This window comes from Talpa europaea (genome assembly GCF_964194135.1).
Source record: "Talpa europaea genome assembly, chromosome: 8".
In the NCBI taxonomy this organism is placed as follows: domain Eukaryota; kingdom Metazoa; phylum Chordata; class Mammalia; order Eulipotyphla; family Talpidae; genus Talpa; species Talpa europaea.
This window is the reverse complement of record NC_140075.1, coordinates 33,924,464-33,943,718: the sequence shown is the minus strand read 5'-3', so window position 1 is coordinate 33,943,718 and position 19,255 is coordinate 33,924,464. Positions and strand designations below refer to the sequence as shown.

Sequence of the window (19,255 nt, the reverse complement as noted above, 5' to 3'; positions counted from 1 at the left end):
CATGTAGGTTGCTTCATGGCCGGCCAGGGATCAAACTTGTGTTGCAGTGGCTGCAGTCTCAACCCCTTGCGCCAGCAGAGAGATCCATAAATTAGAAGTATTGTCACGCAAGTGAAAGGAACCAGCCACTTAGTTGTGCAGTCTCAATTACAATTCATACTTTATTTTGTTTCAAAAAAAAAAAATCTTGAATCTTGCTACAATGTTTTTGTTTGTCATCAGGGCTAACAGGGTAGGGAGGAAGAAAAACTCTAATTCTTAGTGTAACTCCAAGAATGAAATGACACTTGATTCTTCTATTTTATTTTAAAGGACATGGCCACTTATCACCCTTATCAGCGACCAGGACACATGCCACTGCCCAGAGCTGATGCCATTCGTTCGCGCCTTATTGATACTTTCTCTCTCATTGAGCATCTGCAAGGGATAAGCCAAGCTGTGCCACGGCACACTATCAAAGAGTTAGTTGGTCAGTAGCTTGTTTCTGAACTAGTATAAATGCAGGATTCCCATTCACACCCTCCAAAGTGCAGGCAGTAGAGGGAAAATTATAAAGGTGGAAAATTCAGGGGCAGTTGGATTGGGTGCTAGTTTGGAAGTCACACCAAATTTGATAAATGGACTGTTTTGTAAGTAAAACTCTGAATTCAGGAGATAGACTCCATGTCACTCGTTTTTAGGCTTAGGATAACTACTAACCCTTGTTGACTTGAAAGTTTCACCAAAGACAATTGAAACTTTGAGGGTTGAATCTTCCACCTTCATTCCTGGACATGAACAGTGCTGGTCATACGCAATACATTAGCTATGAATCCAAACTAATATTAGGTCCTGTGAAAGGAGCTGCAAGGCATGCTTCTGCGCTAGGGCATTCATTAAGTAATCAATATTTCTGCACTCAGTCCTACCTTTTCTTAACATCCCCCAAAGACTTCTCTTCATATGCTACTATGGACCCTTTTAAATTTTTCTTATAGATCCTGCCCGTCAGAAGAAAGTTATGATGAGAGATCAACATCAACTTGTGCGCTTCTCCATAAAGCCCCGTCATGTAGAACGGATTACACACAGTAAGAGATTGCTGAGCAGACTCCAAGTGCGCTGCAATGAGAGGCCACCTCTTTGCTTGTGGGCTGGATGGGTCCTTGAGAGTATCCTTTCATGCCATTCTCTTCCACCCTTCCCCAACCCCATGCAAACAAACATACACAGAAAATCTTTTATTAATCCTCTCATGAAAAATTTGCACAATCACCATAAAGTTACTGCAGAACCTTTACTCCTTTTTGACATTCATTTTTTCAAAGATTTATTGTATTTATTTATACCTACAAGAAATGGGGTCCAGCCCAGAGGTGCGGGAGGGTGAGAGGATTCACCAGAGACAGAGTGGGGGGCAGAACAGGCAAATTGACTGAAAACACTGCTGAGGGGAACAGCAGGCGATGCAGGAGAGGTCTGCTGGGCCACATTGGTTAGCTCCCTGGCCTGGATAGAACTCAGGCCTCAGTGGCTGATGATAGCTTGATAGCATTGAGACTCCAACACCTGTGCCACCAGGGATGCCCATCATTCATTTTTTTAAAACATTTATTTATACGTACAAGAACTGGGGTACAGGCCAGAGGTGCAGGAGGATGAGAGGATTCACGAGAGACAGAGTAGGGAGCAGAACAGACAAATTGACTGAAAACACTGCTGAGGGAAACAGCGGGCGACACAGGAGAGGTCTGCTGCGCCATGGGGGTAGCTCCCTGGCCAGCTGGGGATTGAACTCATGCTACAGAGGCCATGGATAGCTTCATAGTGCTGTGCTTACCCCCTTGTGCCACCAGGGAGGCCCCCACCATTCATTTTATGTAACAATTTTATTGCTTCATCATTAGCCTGCTAATTTATTTTTTCCCTTTCAGATTCCATTTTCTTCACATTCTCACTGGTTTGTGCCCTTATTTCAATTGCATAAATCAGAAAGAACTCTACTGTTTGTTTCCTTAAGAGAAAACAGGTTCTATCTTCACAAACTTCATCATCTTCCTCATCTTTTTGAATACAGTCGTACTGATGGTTGAAATAGGTGAGAAGTGACATTGAATGAAAAAGGAAGTAGGTGGGAGTTATTTTCCTTTAAATTGATCATATTATGTTTTGAATGTCATCTGAATTTAATAGGGACAATTAAGTCTCCTAGAGTAGGAAGTTTGCAACTTTTAAGACCTAGAAACTATTGGAGGGCTCTTGAGAGTGTAGTAAGTAGTCTAGACTCTCAGAGGCAGGTGTAATAGATTCACAAGGAACTGGAAATGTAAGGAACAGTTAGTTATATTTCTTTTGTTAGTCATTAAAACTAGTTAAATTAACATTTACTGTTAGATATATCAGTGAATGATTCAACATTTGCATTTTTATAAGTATGTTTAGAAAGAATATTTAACTATGAACAAATATGTAAAGTTAGGCACAACTAAGTTATTAGGTGAGCTGGAAAAATGACTTAAAGACAAAATGACTCTAAAACCAAATTATGTGAAATGTGTTAAGAACAAAGAGATGTTGGAGAATCAATTATGTCCAACAAACTGCTGAGAAATTATGAAAGGACAGTAGAAATAATAACTTTGTTGTTTCATCTTCACTGTATTGGGAGGGGGTTGATTTCCTACTTAAAATAGTCTTAATGCAAAATATTTAAATATCTACAATAGCTTATGTCACTGACCCACAACACTAGTCTATATACTTTGAAGTATTTTATTTCCTCCTTGTATGGGTGAGGATTTTGTACTAAGTCATTCACATTTCCTGTTTGTTGTATGATAACTGAAAAGTATTTGCCTTGTGGGTTTAGGAAGATCGTCTTAAGCATTGCAATAAAGCAAATAGTAGTAAATACACAGAAGTCCCTGCATCTAATGGGCAAAATAAAATAGAATAGCAGTAACCTTTCTATTTGGTAAAACAGCTAAATAGGAAACATGATCTCTGTGCCAGAGGATAGGTGGATTGGCCTGGTAGGAATTACCTTGCAAGCTCATGAAAATTGTATCTTACTAAACACATTCTCATGGTAGAAAGACAGGAGAGACTTTGCAAAGGGAAATAATTTGTGACTAACAGACTTCTTTGAAAAGACTAATTTATCTGATAAACATTAGAACTTGATTTATTTAAGCTTTAAAAAATTTTTCAGGTCACAAAAAATCTTGTTATAGATAGGGGAAAATAGTAATTAACAACAAATTTTCTAGATCAAAACTCCCCAACAATTTTTGTCTTGTGATTTTGTTTCCCAGGACTATATATATCTAATCTCAAAAACTTGCTTGAGGGTTTCACTATTTTTATGTAATATAAAAAAGCAAGTTGAAGTAAAAATATTTTAAAATAACATTATTAAATATATTTTTATGTTATATAATTTCAGCACTCATGTAAGTAATATTTTTTGCCATATTACAAATGATTCATGTTGTTTGTAAAAAAAATACATGATTTATCTACAAATGAATTTTTACATAACATTAAGTTTGGTTTAGGCATCAATTATGTTTGTGTAGTGTATGTTCAATACATATTATATATTATATGTTCAAGTGTAGATTGAAATTTAATTATGCATTAGGGCATAACAAATAGGAAAAAAAAACTTTTACATTTGGCTATTCTACTTTGCTCTTTTTTTTTTTTTTAAAGATTTTATTTATTTATTTATACAAGCACTGGGTGCAGTCAGAAGCGCAGGAGGGTGAGAGAATTCACCAGAGCCAGAGCAGGGAACAGAACAGGCAGACTGACGGAAATACACTGCTGAGGGGAGCAGCGGGTGGCAGGAGAGGTCTGTGGCACCGTGTGGGATCCTCTCTGGCGGCCGGGCATCGAACCGGTGCTGCAGAGGCTGCGGGCAGCTTCACAGTCCAGCACTCAACCGCTGCGCCACCAGGGGAGGCCCTACTTTGCTCTTTTTTTAAAAAAATTTTTTTAAAGATTTATTTATGCATACAAGAACTGGGGAATAGGCCAGAGGTTGGGGGTGAGAGGATTCACCAGAGACAGAGTGGGGAACCGAACAGGCAGCTTGACTGAAATACACAGCTAAGGGTACCAGCGGGTGAGACAGTAGAGGCCTGCTGCGCCATGTGGGTCACCTCCCTGGACAGGGATCAAACTTGAACTCATGCTGCAGTGGCTGTGGATAGCTTGGTAGCTCTTTGTCTTTACCCCTGCATCACCAGGGAGGCCCCTACTCTGCTCTTTATTTTTTTTTTTATTTATTTATTTATTTGTTTGTTTGTTTTGTTTATACATGCACTGGGTACAGTCAGAAGCGCGGGAGGGTGAGAGAATTCACCAGAGCCAGAGCGGGGAGCAGAGCAGGCAGAAGGACCGAAGGACACTGCTGAGGGGAGCAGCAGGCGGCAGGAGAGGTCTGCGCGCCATGTGGGACCCTCCTCCGGTGGCCGGGGAGCAGCCGGGGATCGAACCGGCGCCGCAGTGGCCGCGGGCAGCTTCGCAACCCAGCGCTCAACCGCTGCGCCACCGGGGAGGCCCAACTCTGCTCTTTAAATATCAACTGATTTATCTTTAATTTTCATATCTTGTTTGTAAATGATTAGAGAAAGAAAACAAAGATTTAGCTCATTTCAAGTCTCTCTGAAAATAACTTTGCAAATGTCAATAGTCTTGATTTTAAACAAAAAGCTAAGAATAACATCAATATAATCTGCTTTTATATATCAGTTTTTGAGATATTAGAAATAGAATGATGTGCTATAATTTTTTTTTTTTACATTTCAAAAAGGGATAGGTTTATTAGGAAAAGGAGAAAAAGAAAGACACCTGCATAGTCACAGGCAGGCATGAGAGCTGCTTATACCATATGAAATTTTTGATCAGATGGATAAAGTTTACAGAATCTGATGAAGATTATCTTCAGATAAACTTCTAGGATTAATCTTACATCTTCGTGAAGATGTATTTTAACATCATATTCTGTATTTTATTGTGGGATGTAACTAGTCAAAATCCAATACTAAAAGCAATAGCAATTTAAAAACGTGTAAAGCGTCCAAAACTACTCAGCAGTTTGTGATGTTTAGGGTGATTGAATAGGCACTTCTGAGCTCCATTAACTGCCAGGAAGTCAGTCATAGTACATTTGAGGCTCTCAAATTGTTCTATTTTAAAGGGGAAAATACTAAATTACTTACTCATAAAAATGGAAATTAAAATAGACCACATTAAGCCTTTAAAATCACAAACTTATGGAACACCTTAGAGGATCCCCAGGGGATTTCAGACTTGTTGGAAAATGCTTTTACTTGGGGGAAAAAAAAAAGTAAATGCCTGTATCAATACCAGGTTATTCATTTATTTATAAATAATCAAAAAAAAGATGCCGCATAGTGAAATTACCTCATTTAGTAAGCTCTTAAAATAGTGAAATACCAAGTAATAAATTGTGATAATGTCCTATGATGTTATGTGGGTTTACAGATCTTTCTATTTCAAAAAAAACATTCAGGGCCTCCCAGGTGGTGCATCGGTTGAGCGCTGGGCTGCGAGGCTGCCCGCAGCCTCTGCAGCACCGGTTCAATCCCCTGCCACCGGTGAGGGTCCCACATGGCGCGCAGACCTCTCCTGCCGCCCGCTGCTCCCCTCAGCAGTGTACTTCGGTCCTTCTGCCTGCTCTGCTCCCCGCTCTGGCTCTGGTGAATTCTCTCACCCCCTGTGCTTCTGACTATACCCAGTGCATGTATAAACAAAACAAACAAACAAACAAATAAATAAATAAAAATGCCTCTATTAAAAATAAATAAATAAATAAATAAATGCATTAAAAAAAACATTCAATGGAGGTTTATTTTAAGGAAAAGTGAGGAAGATGAGAATGTGTCTCAGCAAGCTCACGCCATAACTCAGGCAAAGCTGAATACAACCAGAAACTAATGGATTGAGAGCAATTCTAGGGACTAAATAGCAAATACAGTATCAATTCTCAGGACCAAGTATCTCAGAATAGGCCTATTATCAGTCTTTGCGGAAAAGGTTAATGGCACTTTGAGACTTCTCAAAAATGAACATGGTAAGGCCTCCCTGGTGGCACAAGGGGTTAACACAACCTATGATGCTGTCCGCAGCCACTGAAGCAAGAGTTCAATTCCAGGCCAGGGAGCTACCCACATGGCGCAGCAGATCTCTCCTGTCTCGGTCTCGCCCGTTGTTTTCCCTCAGCAGTGTATTTTTTTTTTTAATAGAGGCATGTTTTATTTATTTGTTTGTTTGTTTGTTTGTTTTGTTTATACATGCACTGGGTACAGTCAGAAGCGCGGGAGGGTGAGAGAATTCACCAGAGCCAGAGCGGGGAGCAGAGCAGGCAGAAGGACCGAAGTACACTGCTGAGGGGAGCAGAGGGCGGCAGGAGAGGTATGCGCGCCATGTGGGACCCTCCTCCGGTGGCCGTGGAGCAGCCGGGGATCGAACCGGCGCTGAAGAAGCCGCGGGCAGCTTCGCAACCCAGCGCTCAACCGCTGCACCACTGGGGAGGCCCTCAGCAGTGTATTTCAGTCAGTCTGCCTGTTCTGTTCCCCACTCTGTCTCTGGTGAATCCTCTCCCCCCTCCTCCCATCTCTGGCCTGTACCCCAGTTCTTATATGCATAAATAATCTTTTTTAAAAAGTACGTGCTAATTAGTAAATACAGTTATGTGGCCTAATACAATGGATGAACAAAAAGTGATAAAGAGAAAAGAAAATTGGAAATTAAACAGAAGTCATTACCCTTACTATAAAGCCATTGGTTATCCACACCTAGAAATATGTACTAGCAATGCTGATAATAATAATGAATATAGTTATTGTATGTTTTATATACTTACCAATATTTATTCCCCATTTTCTGAGGTAAACACTATTTTCCTCACTTTATAGTTGAGAAACATGAGACAGGTTAAGTAACTTCCTTGAGGTAATACACTTGAAAATTGGAAAAGCCTAGTTTCAAGCCCTGATTGTCTGACCTTAGAATTTTGCCCTTGTTACTATGTTTTACTCCCTAGAAATCTAAATATTGGTTGTTAGGTCACATTCCCCCTTAGCCCATAACTGAACTAGAAAAGGAAAGCTGACAAATTACAAAAATGGATGTGCTTTCTGTTAAGGTATACTTTAAAAAGTATATGACAGCGTAGAGTGAAAAGAAAAGATGAGTCTTAGCATTTATAAAATAATGAGAGATAATCTTATATGTTAGAGGACAAGTACTATTGTTATAGTTGAAAAACCTAACTAGGTAACAGTAAATCTAGAAAAAGGAATGGAAACTAGATAAATAATTAAGGCATTAAGGAACTTAAGGTTGTTAAGGTTCTATTTCTAACAGGCTTAAATGCCATTATAGAAGGTAATTATGCAGTTTCACAAATGCCCTTAGGGGCTGCTGATACAGACTCATATGTTTCTTATGTTCTTGGGATTTTACCAGTCTTACTTTCTTGGTAACTTGGCCAAATCAATATTTAGTCTTACTTGTGAAAGTGCCTGCTTATATCTCACAAAGGAATTGTAAGCTCCATTTGAACTCATGAGTGCAAGATATAATTTTTCAACATTAGCTGTTGTCTTTAGCTGAACACTTATGCAAATTTCAGTGTACTGCTGTCCTCACTAAAGATTAACTTTTCTTGAAACCAATGGGAATTTACCTGATATTCTATGAAGTTATCTGCTGTTTTTCTAGAATAGGAAGTGATGATAAATGACTGCCTAATCATACACATTTTCCTGACTTGTTTCATCAAACTGCAGCCTTTTCTCACACTGAGAGAAGTGTGTTCAAGCGCAGATTTCACTATGAACGCACAACACTGGCCAAGATTCCTGGGTAGGCTTCATTGGGATCCTTAGCTCTATTTCCACTAAGAACCCTTTGCCTTGCTATTGTAGGACAAAGAATTCCAAGAATTTTTAAGTCATGTTTTCATCTCCAGATAGTATACATTTTTGTTAGTTGATGTAGCGTTGTAGGCAATCACTTCCATTTTTGCTAAGGCAATTTCTGTTTTGCTTCTTTTACCTGGGTTCATTTTGTTACTATAAAATTATCCCTTTCGGGCCTCCCCGGTGGCGCAGCGGTTGAGCGCTGGGTTGCGAAGCTGCCCGCGGCCTCTGCGGCGCCGGTTCGATCCCCGGCTGCTCCCCGGCCACCAGAGGAGGGTCCCACATGGCGCGCAGACCTCTCCTGCCGCCCGCTGCTCCCCTCAGCAGTGTACTTCGGTCCTTCTGCCTGCTCTGCTCCCCGCTCTGGCTCTGGTGAATTCTCTCACCCTCCCGCGCTTCTGACTGTACCCAGTGCATGTATAAACAAAAAACAAACAAACAAACCAGCAAACAAATAAATAAAGCATGCCTCTATAAAAAAAAAAAAATAAAAAAAAAATAAAATTATCCCTTTCTCCCCAAAAAGTAAAAGTACTTTTTCTTCTGAAATTTGGACCTCCTACTCAAACTATCAGACTCTCTCTCTCTTTTTTTTTTTTCCAAACTATCAGACTCTTCTCTCTAAGACCCTTACCTTAAACTACTTTCACATACTTTTTGGGCTCCAGTTTTATGAAGGCCAAAACAATACAAATTGTAACATTACATTTTCAAGCCTTTAATGTAGTAGTACTCAGCTCCTATTAATAATCCCACATTTCTTTCCTATTGAGAAAACATTGTATTTTATTGAATCTAAGCTGTTATCAATGGTAAAATGTAATCTGTCTATCACTAGGAAATAAAAAGTATCTTCAATTAAACTGGTAAATACCATTGATTTTAATTATGGTGCAGCCTAATTTCAGAAAAGTTAAAATATGAAAAGCTGTTTATCTTAGAGTTAGAGAAGTATTACATGAGAAAGAAAAATTCACTTAAGAAGAATATAGCCTGAAGAAGCATAGGAATAACTATAGTGTGACTTCACTGCTTTTCAGGAAGGGCCAAACCATTTTGAGAGGGTTGAAGTATGATTCTGTTCTTTTTGTCTTGATCCATTCCAGGATTAGGATGACAATAAATCCATAGCATCATAACACTGACTCTTATTTAACTTTTTTTTTTTATAGAGGCATGTTTTTTTTTATTTATTTATTATATTTGTTTGTTTGTTTTGTTTATACATGCACTGGGTACAGTCAGAAGCGCGGGAGGGTGAGAGAATTCACCAGAGCCAGAGTGGGGAGCAGAGCAGGCAGAGGGACTGAAGTACACTGCTGAGGGGAGCAGCAGGTGGCAGGAGAGGTCTGCGCACCATGTGGGATCCTCCTCCGGTGGCCGGGGAGCAGCCGGGGATCGAACCGGCGCCGCAGAGGCCGCAGGCAGCTTCGCAACCCAGCGCTCAACCGCTGCGCCACCGGGGAGGCCCTCTTATTTAACTTTTAAGGCTAGTTTGTTTTGTTTTTATTTAATTGTGTTTATTTAGGTTACAGTTATTTTTTAAAAGAGTTATTTATTTATGCATACAAGAGCTGGGGTACAGGCTAGAGGTATAGGGGGTGAGAGGATTCACCAGGGACAGAGTAGGGAATGGAACAGGCAGATTGGCTGAAATCCACTGTTGAGGGGAGCAGCGAGTGAGTCAGGAGAGGTCTGCTGCACCGTGGGGGTATCTCCCTGGTCAGGGATTGAATTTGTGCTGCAGTGGCTGCAGATAGCTTCATAGATTGTGTCTTAACCGCTTGTGCCAGCAGGGAGGCCCCGAGGTAATAGCTATTAACAACACTCTATATGTCTCTGGGATATAGGTTAATATCTACAAATGCCATCATACCATGTCCATCACTAGAGTCCCAAGAATCCTCCACCATAGTCCATTGGTTACTTAATCCTTTTGTGCCCACCCTGTCTTCCCTTTCTGGTTGCCTCAGTTCTGCTTTAACCCTATTTTGTTATTTTTGGTTGTTGTTTTTTTTTTTTTTTGGTGCGTGGGGTTTTTTTTGTTGTTGTTAAGCCTATTTTGATCTTAATGTTTTATTCTACATCATGGTGTATATTAAATGTATAAAAAATGTGTAAAAATGATGAGGATTATAAAGATAATGAGTTAAGCAATAGCAATTTGCAAATAATAGGATTCTAGAGAGAAAATATAGATTTAATTTGCCTTGTAGAACAAAATCAATTTTAGGCAGAAAAGAAAGGGGAAAATTTTAAAAGTTATCAATAAAGAAAGAACCAAATAATTTCTTATTATAACTCAATATGCCCCATGAAGCTGGCTTCTTGTTCCTACATTCCTTATAAAGCCCTTTCCACATCATGGTCTTGTATTTTCATTCTGTTCTCAATACCCCATTGCTTTCTCGTGAAGTTTGGGACTGCGATAACAATACAGTTGGCAGGGTTTTTGGAGAGCAATCCCTTGATTGCCGTGTGACCCCAGATAGGAAGACAGGGGCTGCAGCTGTAGATATACTGATATTGGAAGAAGCTGAGTCATAGCTTTTTTTCATGTTCAATTCTGTCCTTTTCTGTATTTCACAGGTTGAAGCAACAATAGTGTTAAGAAGAGAAACTCAAAAATGGAATAACAGTGGGTACAGCTGTAATTTATAGAAGTTTCAGCTTCCCACTTCCTTAACCTTTATTCATTCTTTGCTCTACTCATAGAATTGCTCGAATCCTCAAATACTAATCTGTGGCCACTGAAGCTGACTCTGGAGTTGGCAGCTTGGTTCATCTTGCTTATTTTCATCTTGGAGATCCTTCTTATGTGGCTCTCCAACTTTTTCCTCTTCTGGAAGAATGCCTGGAATCTCTTTGACTTTGTTATCACCATATTGGTAAGGATAGATTTCCTGTGAATTAGTTTAGTGGCTGAGGAATGTGCCTGGGTGAATCAAAATGACAAGTAAAGATAATTAGATCAGAGGAAGAAAGAAATAGAAATGTACCTAACTTCTCTATTTTGATTTTTTTCTAAATTAAAAGTCAGTCATTGCAGGTATTAGGAGCAAGGTAGCATCTAACATCACTGTTAATCCCAGTGATAACAGCTACCATTTACTTAGCAGTTACTGATTGCCAACCACTGTTCTAAGTGTTTTACATGTATTTTCTTATCTGAGCTCCATAAAAACCCAGCAAGATAAACACTTATCCCCTTTATGTCTGAATGAGATGAAATACAGGTTTTAAGTAATTTTATATAGAAAGGCTGAATAGGAAACAACCCCTAAAGAATGTCATTCAAGATAAGCCCAAGGAACTATGGAGATAATGAGATAAAGAAAGGACAGCCATGTGGGGATGCTTTGGGGTATATTTTACTTACAATCTGTGTTTTCCACAGTCCCTGATTCCAGAAGTTGTGGTGCTGGGAGGGGTAGAAGGTCAGTCTGTATGGCTCAAGTTGCTGAGGATCTGCCGGGTGCTAAGGTCTCTCAAACTCTTTGCACGGTTCCGTCAAATTCGAGTCATTATTTTGGCCCTGGTCAGGGCCCTCAAGGTGATTTGACTGTTGCAGCTAAACCAGGTGGGCAAGGTAGATAAACATGGGGCTTAATATGAAGCAAGTCTGGGTGAGTCAAGGAATGCAATGAAAGATCCTGTGAAATGTTATTTGATGAGAAAGGGGTGTGGGCAAGCTGCTGTGGCCGAGAGATGACTGGGATCAGTACTGGACATGACTTGGTTTGGTGTGGGGGGTTGACAGGGTGGTCTTGACTAGACTATAGGTAGAGATCAACCTAGTCTGGCTCAGTTCTGACTTGAGGTCATGGCTTCTAGAGCATGACCTTCCTCTGGCTGTTGCTGCTCATCTTCTTCTATATTTTTGCCGTGGCTGGTGTCTACTTCTTCGAGAGTTACACTCGTTCACCTCGCCAGGACCTGCAATACCAGATGTTCTTCTCGTAGGCAGACCTGGGGGAATTTTGGGTGGGGGGAGAGAATTTGGGTGAAAGACGGGGAACCTAGTTCAAATAATAGTCATACAAAAAGATTTGTTTATTGTAAGAAACTGGAATAGAACACAGTAAGGAGAGGGAAAGAAAAAGCAGATAGTAACTGGTATTAGCTCAGACTTTGAGGATAGGGCAACTAGTCCAGGTTTGCTCTGCAGTTTGTAAATTTAAAAACACCCTCATTAACCATCTTTAAATAGAGTATACTCTACTGGTTAAACCTTGGTTTCCATGCCTTAGTTACCTCTGTAAGAGTATAAGAAAAAATGAAATAATACATTGTAGCACTTAGCACTGAGTGATCACTAAATATTCCTTTGATTCTCAAGCATGGCCAGTGGTTTTACCCCAACCTTGGTATGGGGATTATACCTTTATATACTGACTCTCATTCAAAAGTAAAATTCTGATAAGATCTTTGTATAGAGAACACTGATTACTAGTGAAAGTCAATTTGGGTTTAGAGGAGATAACGTTATTTATGAAATGGAATCCAATTTTGTTATCACCTCTCAATTATCTTAGACTGACAGGTAGTTTTGTAAGAGTATTGAATTAAGAAAATCCTAGCATTCATGCTATTCAGGCCCTGGTGTTTCAATAAATTGTAGAAGGAGAACTAAAAAGGAAATAAGAAAAATTTAGATACCTCCTGAGACCTTTCATGATGTAGTCATTCTCATTTGTTATGGAGAGTCATAAATGTTTATGTCACATATCCATGCATTTACTTAATCTACTAGTTCATAACAGCAAATTAAGAAGGAATAATGTTTGCTAAATTTGTAAATGATCTGTTAGGTGAAGTCCATAGAACAGTGGAGAATGAATTTATGAAAAGTTATACATACTACTCAATAAGTAAGTAGTGAAAAAATTCTGAAAAACTTACTTATTGAGTGGGGGAAGCAAATATTGTCAAAAAAATTTAAAAATGTTAAATGTTAAAATAAAAAATAAAATAAAGCAAAAAAAAAACACAAAAAAGCAAAAAAACTTACTTATTGAGTACCTCCTATACCCCAGATACAAATGGAATAGTGAGAGATAGTCACAGATAGGAAAACTTGATTAAACATCTTCAGATTAAAGAATGACTTACTAAAAATTTGAATGTGTTCAAAAAGGAACCAAAGTCAGAGCAAACTACATATAAATGCTTTTATGTTGCTTTAAGAGTGAGAATGGTACTGTTTCTGAGAGATTTGGGTCTCTGTACTATTTATAAACACACTTCCTTTTTTTCTTTAGGGACATACTGAATTCCCTGGTGACAGTGTTCATTCTCTTCACTTTGGATCATTGGTATGCACTGCTTCAGGATACCTGGAAGGTGCCTGAAGTCAGCCGTACCTTCAGCAGCATCTATGTCATCCTCTGGTTGTTACTTGGTTCCATTATTTTTCGAAATATCATAGTAGCCTTAATGGGTAAGGATAGAAGAAGTAAAACTAGGTGGAGGGATAATCAAGAAGAAATTAGGGTGATTATGGTTAGAGAGAGACTGGTGTAGCGGGAAGGCTATAATAGGGCCTGCAATGGATATTTTACTTGGCTTCTCCCAACCTAAGCCCACTAGTCACCACTATCTCCCAATTTCTAATGGTCCTTTGGTGCAGTTACTAACTTCCAGAATATCAGGAATGAGCTGAATGAGGAGATGACACATCTGGAGGTTCAGCACAAAGCTGACATGTTCAAACGGCATATTATCCAGAGGTATGCTTCCCCATTTTCAAACCCAACTTTGTTTCAAGAGTTTCCTGACCTCCTTCCCTGTTTCACCCTAAACTTTGATCTCATTCTCCACTTTGTGACAGAAGATTTGCCCCACGATTAGAATTCCCCACTCCAGAATATGGCCTGATTCTTGTTTTCCACTGTCGAGGCTTCCCCACTCTTTATTATACCTTTATTACAATTTGTTCTCCCTGCTCCATTTTCTTCATTTTCTAATCTGATTCTTGTCCTACTACACTACTACTTCAGCATAGCTATCTTATTTTTATTCTTTGTTTGTTTGTTTGTTTTGCTTTGCAGGCGGCAAAACCTGCCAATGGAGGGACAGAGGTCAAGCGTTAGCAAAGCCACTGTCAGGTTAGACGTATATATGTGAAATGGGATGAATGTATCTGGGGGAGGAGTAGGTAGAAAACCAAAGATGATTTATTCAATAATTAATTATTGTAGTGGTTCAGTGGTGGTCCCCTGAAAAATATGTCTATATCCTAACCCCCTGCAACCTGTCTAAGTGACCTTATATGGAAAAAGTCTCTTTGCAGATGTAAGTTAAATATTTTGGGATATGATCATCCTGGATTATCCAGGTAGGATTTAGGCAGGCCCTAAATACAGTGACATGAATCCTTATAAGAGATAGAGAGGAGAAGGCATAGATTTAGAGAATAGAAGGAAATGTAAAGATGAAGATAAGAGATTATAGTGATGCAGCAATAAGCCAGAGGAAGCTAAAGTATTCAGAAGCTAGACAAAGGAAGAGACCTTCTCCAGAGTTTCCAGAGGATGTTATGGCCCTCCCAACATCTTGATTTCAGAACTTGACTTTCAGAACTCTGAGAGAATAAATTTCTGTTGTTTTAAGCTACAAAGTTTGTGGTAATTTGTTACAGCAGCCACAGGAAGCTAACACAAATACCCTCTATAAAACATACTATTCTAGACTTTAAGTATTCAACAGTAAACACCAGAGTATGAGAAAGAAGATACTCATTTGTTTATTGAACAAATATAATAATTTTTGAGTGTCTGTTAGGTGTTTTGGGATTTATCAGTGAACAAAATAGATAACTCTTCTCACTGAGCTGGTGTGCTAGTAGTGGACAAGAGACAATATACAGAGGTCATATTAAATAGGTAAATTAATATATTAAACTATAAGAATTATAAAAATGAAAAGAACAGGTTAAGGGGGTTAGATTATAGGATGGGGGTTGTAGATGTATTGCATTGTAACAGTGGTATTTGAACTAAGACTTGGAGGAGGTGAGGGGATTACTATGTGGAGATCTATAGAAAGTGTGCTATAGGCAGAGGAAACAGCTAGTATAAGTGTTCTAATCCAGAACATGCCTGCTGTGTTTCTGAAACAGCAAGGAAGCCATTGTGGTTAGGGCAGAGTGAGCAGGGAGAGAAGTGCTAAGAAATGAGGCCAGAGAAATCCTGGGTACTTGACTTGATCCAGCAGGACTATGGGGGCTTTTGTAGGGACTTAGTTGACTCTGAGTGAACTAGAGAGCAGAGCAGTGACATGAAGTGGCTTATATTTAACAAGGTTTATTCTGGTTATTGTGTTGATGATAGACTATATAAGGACATGGAGAGGAACTGGGAGGTCAGGAAGCTAGGCTGCTCTTTAGGAAAGAGGTGATGGTGATTCAGGCCACAGTGGTACCAATGAGAAAAGATATATTAAAGGTAAAATCACCAGGATTTCTCAGATCTAGAGAAGAGTTAAGGATGACTCTGGAGTCTTAACTGAGTGATTAGAAAGATGGATTAGCAGAAATGGGGAAGAGTGGGTGGAAGAGGTTTGGTGGATAAAGAAGTCAGTTTTGCTTGAATCTGAGATGTCTACAAGACATCCCAGTGGTGATCTGTGAGTAAAATTTGTATACACAAGTTTGGATTGAGGAGTGATAGCTGGCCTAGAGGTTTAAATTTATATTTAGTAGGCATTAAAACTCAGGATATGGGGCCTCCCTGGTGGCGCAAGGGGTTAAGACGCAGCCTATGATGCTTGCAACAGCCACTGTAGTACGAGTTTGATCCCCAACCAGGAAGCAACCCACATGGCTCAGCAGACCTCTCCTGACTCACCCACTGCTCCCCTCAGCAGTGTATTTCAGTCAATCTGCCTGTTCTGTTCCCCACTCTGTCTCTGGTGAATCCTCTCACCCCCCCCCCAAACAACTCTGGCCTGTACCCCAGGTCTTATATGCATAAATTAAAAACCTTTTTAAAAAAAAAAAAAAAAAGCAAAAAAACTCAGGAGATGTATCCACCAAAGGATTAACTGTGGTTGGAGAAGACAAAAAGATCAAGAGCTGAATCCAGGGTCCCTCTCCTGTTAAGAGATGGAATCAAGAGGGCAAAGGCCATACTTGTGGTGCAATAGGCATAAGACCATAAAGTCGGGAGCTAAAGCTTGCCAAAATAATGTAGTATGTGGAAACCTGAGTAAAATTGAGTAAAAAGCTGTGTGGGTGGTAAGGGGTAGTGGTAGGGATATATATCAGAGGATCAGTGAGTTTGAAAGTGCATAAGTTGAAGTCCTAGCTCTAGGGTATGGCCAGGGCCAGGCCCAGAATCATGAAAGGACTAAGCACATCTTGTAAGGGTATTTGGAGCAATAAAATTTCCCCTTTCTCACAGAAAAGAAAGTCAAGAGGAATTATCACCCATATCAGAAGTACCTTCTCAAGAAATACCTACTGAAATGACTTCAGAAACACCTCCATTAAAATCAAAAGTGCCTATGTCAAAACCAAAAAAGCCTGTATCTTCTTACTCCACGGATCCTTCCTCCCCTCGATCATCATCACCATCGTCATCATCTTCATCTTCCTCTTCTGAGTCCAAATTTTGGGACTCTATTGGTAAGCAGAGTTTTTTCTGCTCTTAATTACTTTTTTTGGTGCTTTTTCATTTCCCTTGTACTTTTTTGGGGGGGATGGGTGGGGGTGGGTAAGTGTGACTGTGGCAATTTTTGCCTATTGTAAAAAGTGATCTTTTGGTGTTGTGCCCTTTTCTGTCCCTACTTCCTGTTTCTCTTTTATCCCTGCCCCCCCCCACATACACACCATAGGATTTATCATCTTTTACCCAACATCCACAAATATGGCTATTTTTTTTTTAAGATTTATTTATTTATTATTTATACAAGCACTGGGTATAGTCAGAAGCGCGGGAAGGTGAGAGAATTCACCAGAGCCAGAGCAGGAGCAGAGCAGGCAGAAAGACCGAAGTACACTGCTGAGGGGAGCAGCGGGTGGCAGGAGAGGTCTGCGTGCCATGTGGGACCCTTGCCTGGCAGCCGGGGATCGAACCGGTGCTGCAGAGGCTGCGGGCAGCTTCACAACCCAGCGCTCAACCGCTGCGCCACCGGGGAGGCCCATGGCTGTTTTTTTTAAAGATTTATTTATTTATTCGTACAAGAACTGGGATACAGGCCAGAGGTGTGGGGGTGGTGAGAGAATTCACAGGAGACAGAGTAGGGAACAAATCAGGCAGACTGATGAAATACACTGCTGAGGGGAGCAGCAGGCAAGATTGGAGAGGTCTGCTGCGCCATGTGGGTAACTTCCTGGTGGGGGATCAAACCCGTGCTGCAGTGACTGCAGACAGCTTCATAGGTTGAGTCTTAACCCCTTGCACCACCAGGGAGGCCCTAAATATGTCTATGTTTTTAAGAAAATTTCCTCCCTCTAGATAACTTGGACTGGGAGACTCATGTGCACCAGAATCTGCCTGGACTAATGGAAATGGATCAGGATGAGCGAGTTGTTTGGCCTAGAGATTCACTCTTCCGATATTTTGAGTTACTAGAAAAACTTCAGTATAACCTAGAGGAGCGTAAGCGGTTACAAGAGTTTGCAGGTATGGATTGAGGGTAGTCAGGGGAACCAGGAATTAAATAGATGGGAGTAGTATTTATATCTAGGGAGAAGGTAGAGGGTATCCATTATTGGCATCTCAGCTTCTGAATTTCCATCTCACACCTAAAAATAGCAAATCCATGGCTCAGCACATCACATTCTGGACATATGTTCTGGTATCTTCTCACCTAGAGAGAATCTGGCAACTCTGCCTCACTAGTAAGTTACACCTTAATACCATGAGGTCTAAGAGTGTCTCTCCCAAGTGGAGAGTATCTAATTCCAGTTGTTTGGAATTAGGGCCAAGTAAGCTCTTGCTTGATTTGAGAAGCTCACCTGCTTTGGTACATGTTTCTTTTTCTAAAGGTCATATTTCAGACCTGCACAGTGGGGCTTCAGGCTCTATGGGGATTAGACAGTGACTAGAATGCCCACAGTGCCCACTGCCTCCAATTCCCAAAAGAATTTTATGAATTACAGACTTTTCTTTCATTCACCTCCTTCTATTATCAGCCTACGAAGAAAGAAGTATGTGATTTAAGTGGTAGAGTTCGATGATTTAAGCTGAGAGATACCTGATCAAAGTTGTTTCCTTTCAATTCCTCACTTGAAATTCCACCACTGGGAGATGAATTTGGATTAATAACTGTTTTTTACAGTTTAACATAGACTAGTATTACCTTCCTTACACCTAATTGAAATGAACACAAGGTGAAAACAAAAATTAGGACAGAGGAATGTTATGTGTGGGTGATGGGTACAGGAGGGTAACAAGAGGAATTTCTAATGTTGGAACATGGAATTTAGAGCAGGACATCAGACAGATGTTGCTCACTTCAAAATGTTGCTTGAAGTTAGTTTTGCTCTTTCTTCTTGTCTCCAACCCTTCCTTCCTACTTGTTCTCTGGGGAGAACAAAGTTAAGGAGAAGGTGGCAAGTTGGCTTCTTTAATCCCAATTAATTCATCTATGACAAAGTAAAGATTCATATGGTTTAATTTAAAGTAAAGATTAATAAAGATTTTTGCGGGACTGTAGAACCCCAAAAAGCAGGGTCTTCACCAGACATTTGCGTGTTCGGATGTTCTTAGCTCTTTAGCCTCACAGTCTGTTTCTTTACAGTGCAGGCACTGATGAACTTGGAAGACATGTAAAATGACAATGGATGCTTCCATGTCTTTGGCAAAGATAGCGAAGGGGAGAAATGGAGATGGAGAATTCAAAGTGTAAATGTCTAATAAATACTGCTGATAATTGCGCAGTGGTCTTGTCTCTGAGAGACGGGATACTGAAAGGTACAAGGTCAGGTGTAAAGTGACCAGTGCCAGTGGAGCCTGTGGTTCTTGGCTTTCTACTCTTACTGCAGTTCCTGAGCCTGACTCTTACCTTGACTCTCACCTCTCCTTTCTTGCAACTTTTGCTTCCTGATAAAGTCCTAATTTCACCCTTTCCCTCTCCAGTGTGTACAGAACTCTCTTGGGATGGTAGGATGAGAGGATCCCAGGAGCTGGTAGTGTGACTAATTGAAAACTATTGTTTCTGTTGCCTACTCTTTGACTATCACACAAATTAAATTAATCAAATGTCATTTTTACCTATTTCTGAGCCAAAAGAGAGTCCCTTTAGTCCATTCCCTTACCACACTGTAGGAGAGTTCAAATCAGTAAGTGTGTCATAGACTTTTACATTAAAAGGCA

The 19,255-nt window shown here is 40.1% G+C and overlaps 1 protein-coding gene across 1 annotated transcript; it reads left to right on the top strand.

Moving 5' to 3' along the window:
* Positions 1-315: 315 nt before the first annotated feature.
* CATSPER2 (cation channel sperm associated 2) lies at positions 316-18,712 on the top strand (the record flags this gene model as incomplete). The annotated part of the gene is made up of 11 exons (XM_084240142.1): positions 316-469; positions 978-1,151; positions 2,009-2,077; positions 10,650-10,822; positions 11,332-11,487; positions 11,769-11,893; positions 13,196-13,374; positions 13,564-13,663; positions 13,985-14,025; positions 17,393-17,560; positions 18,681-18,712. 11 exons carry the CDS (start codon positions 316-318, stop codon positions 18,710-18,712), a joined length of 1,371 nt encoding a protein of 456 aa, XP_084096268.1.
* Between the last annotated feature and the right edge of the window lie 543 nt (positions 18,713-19,255).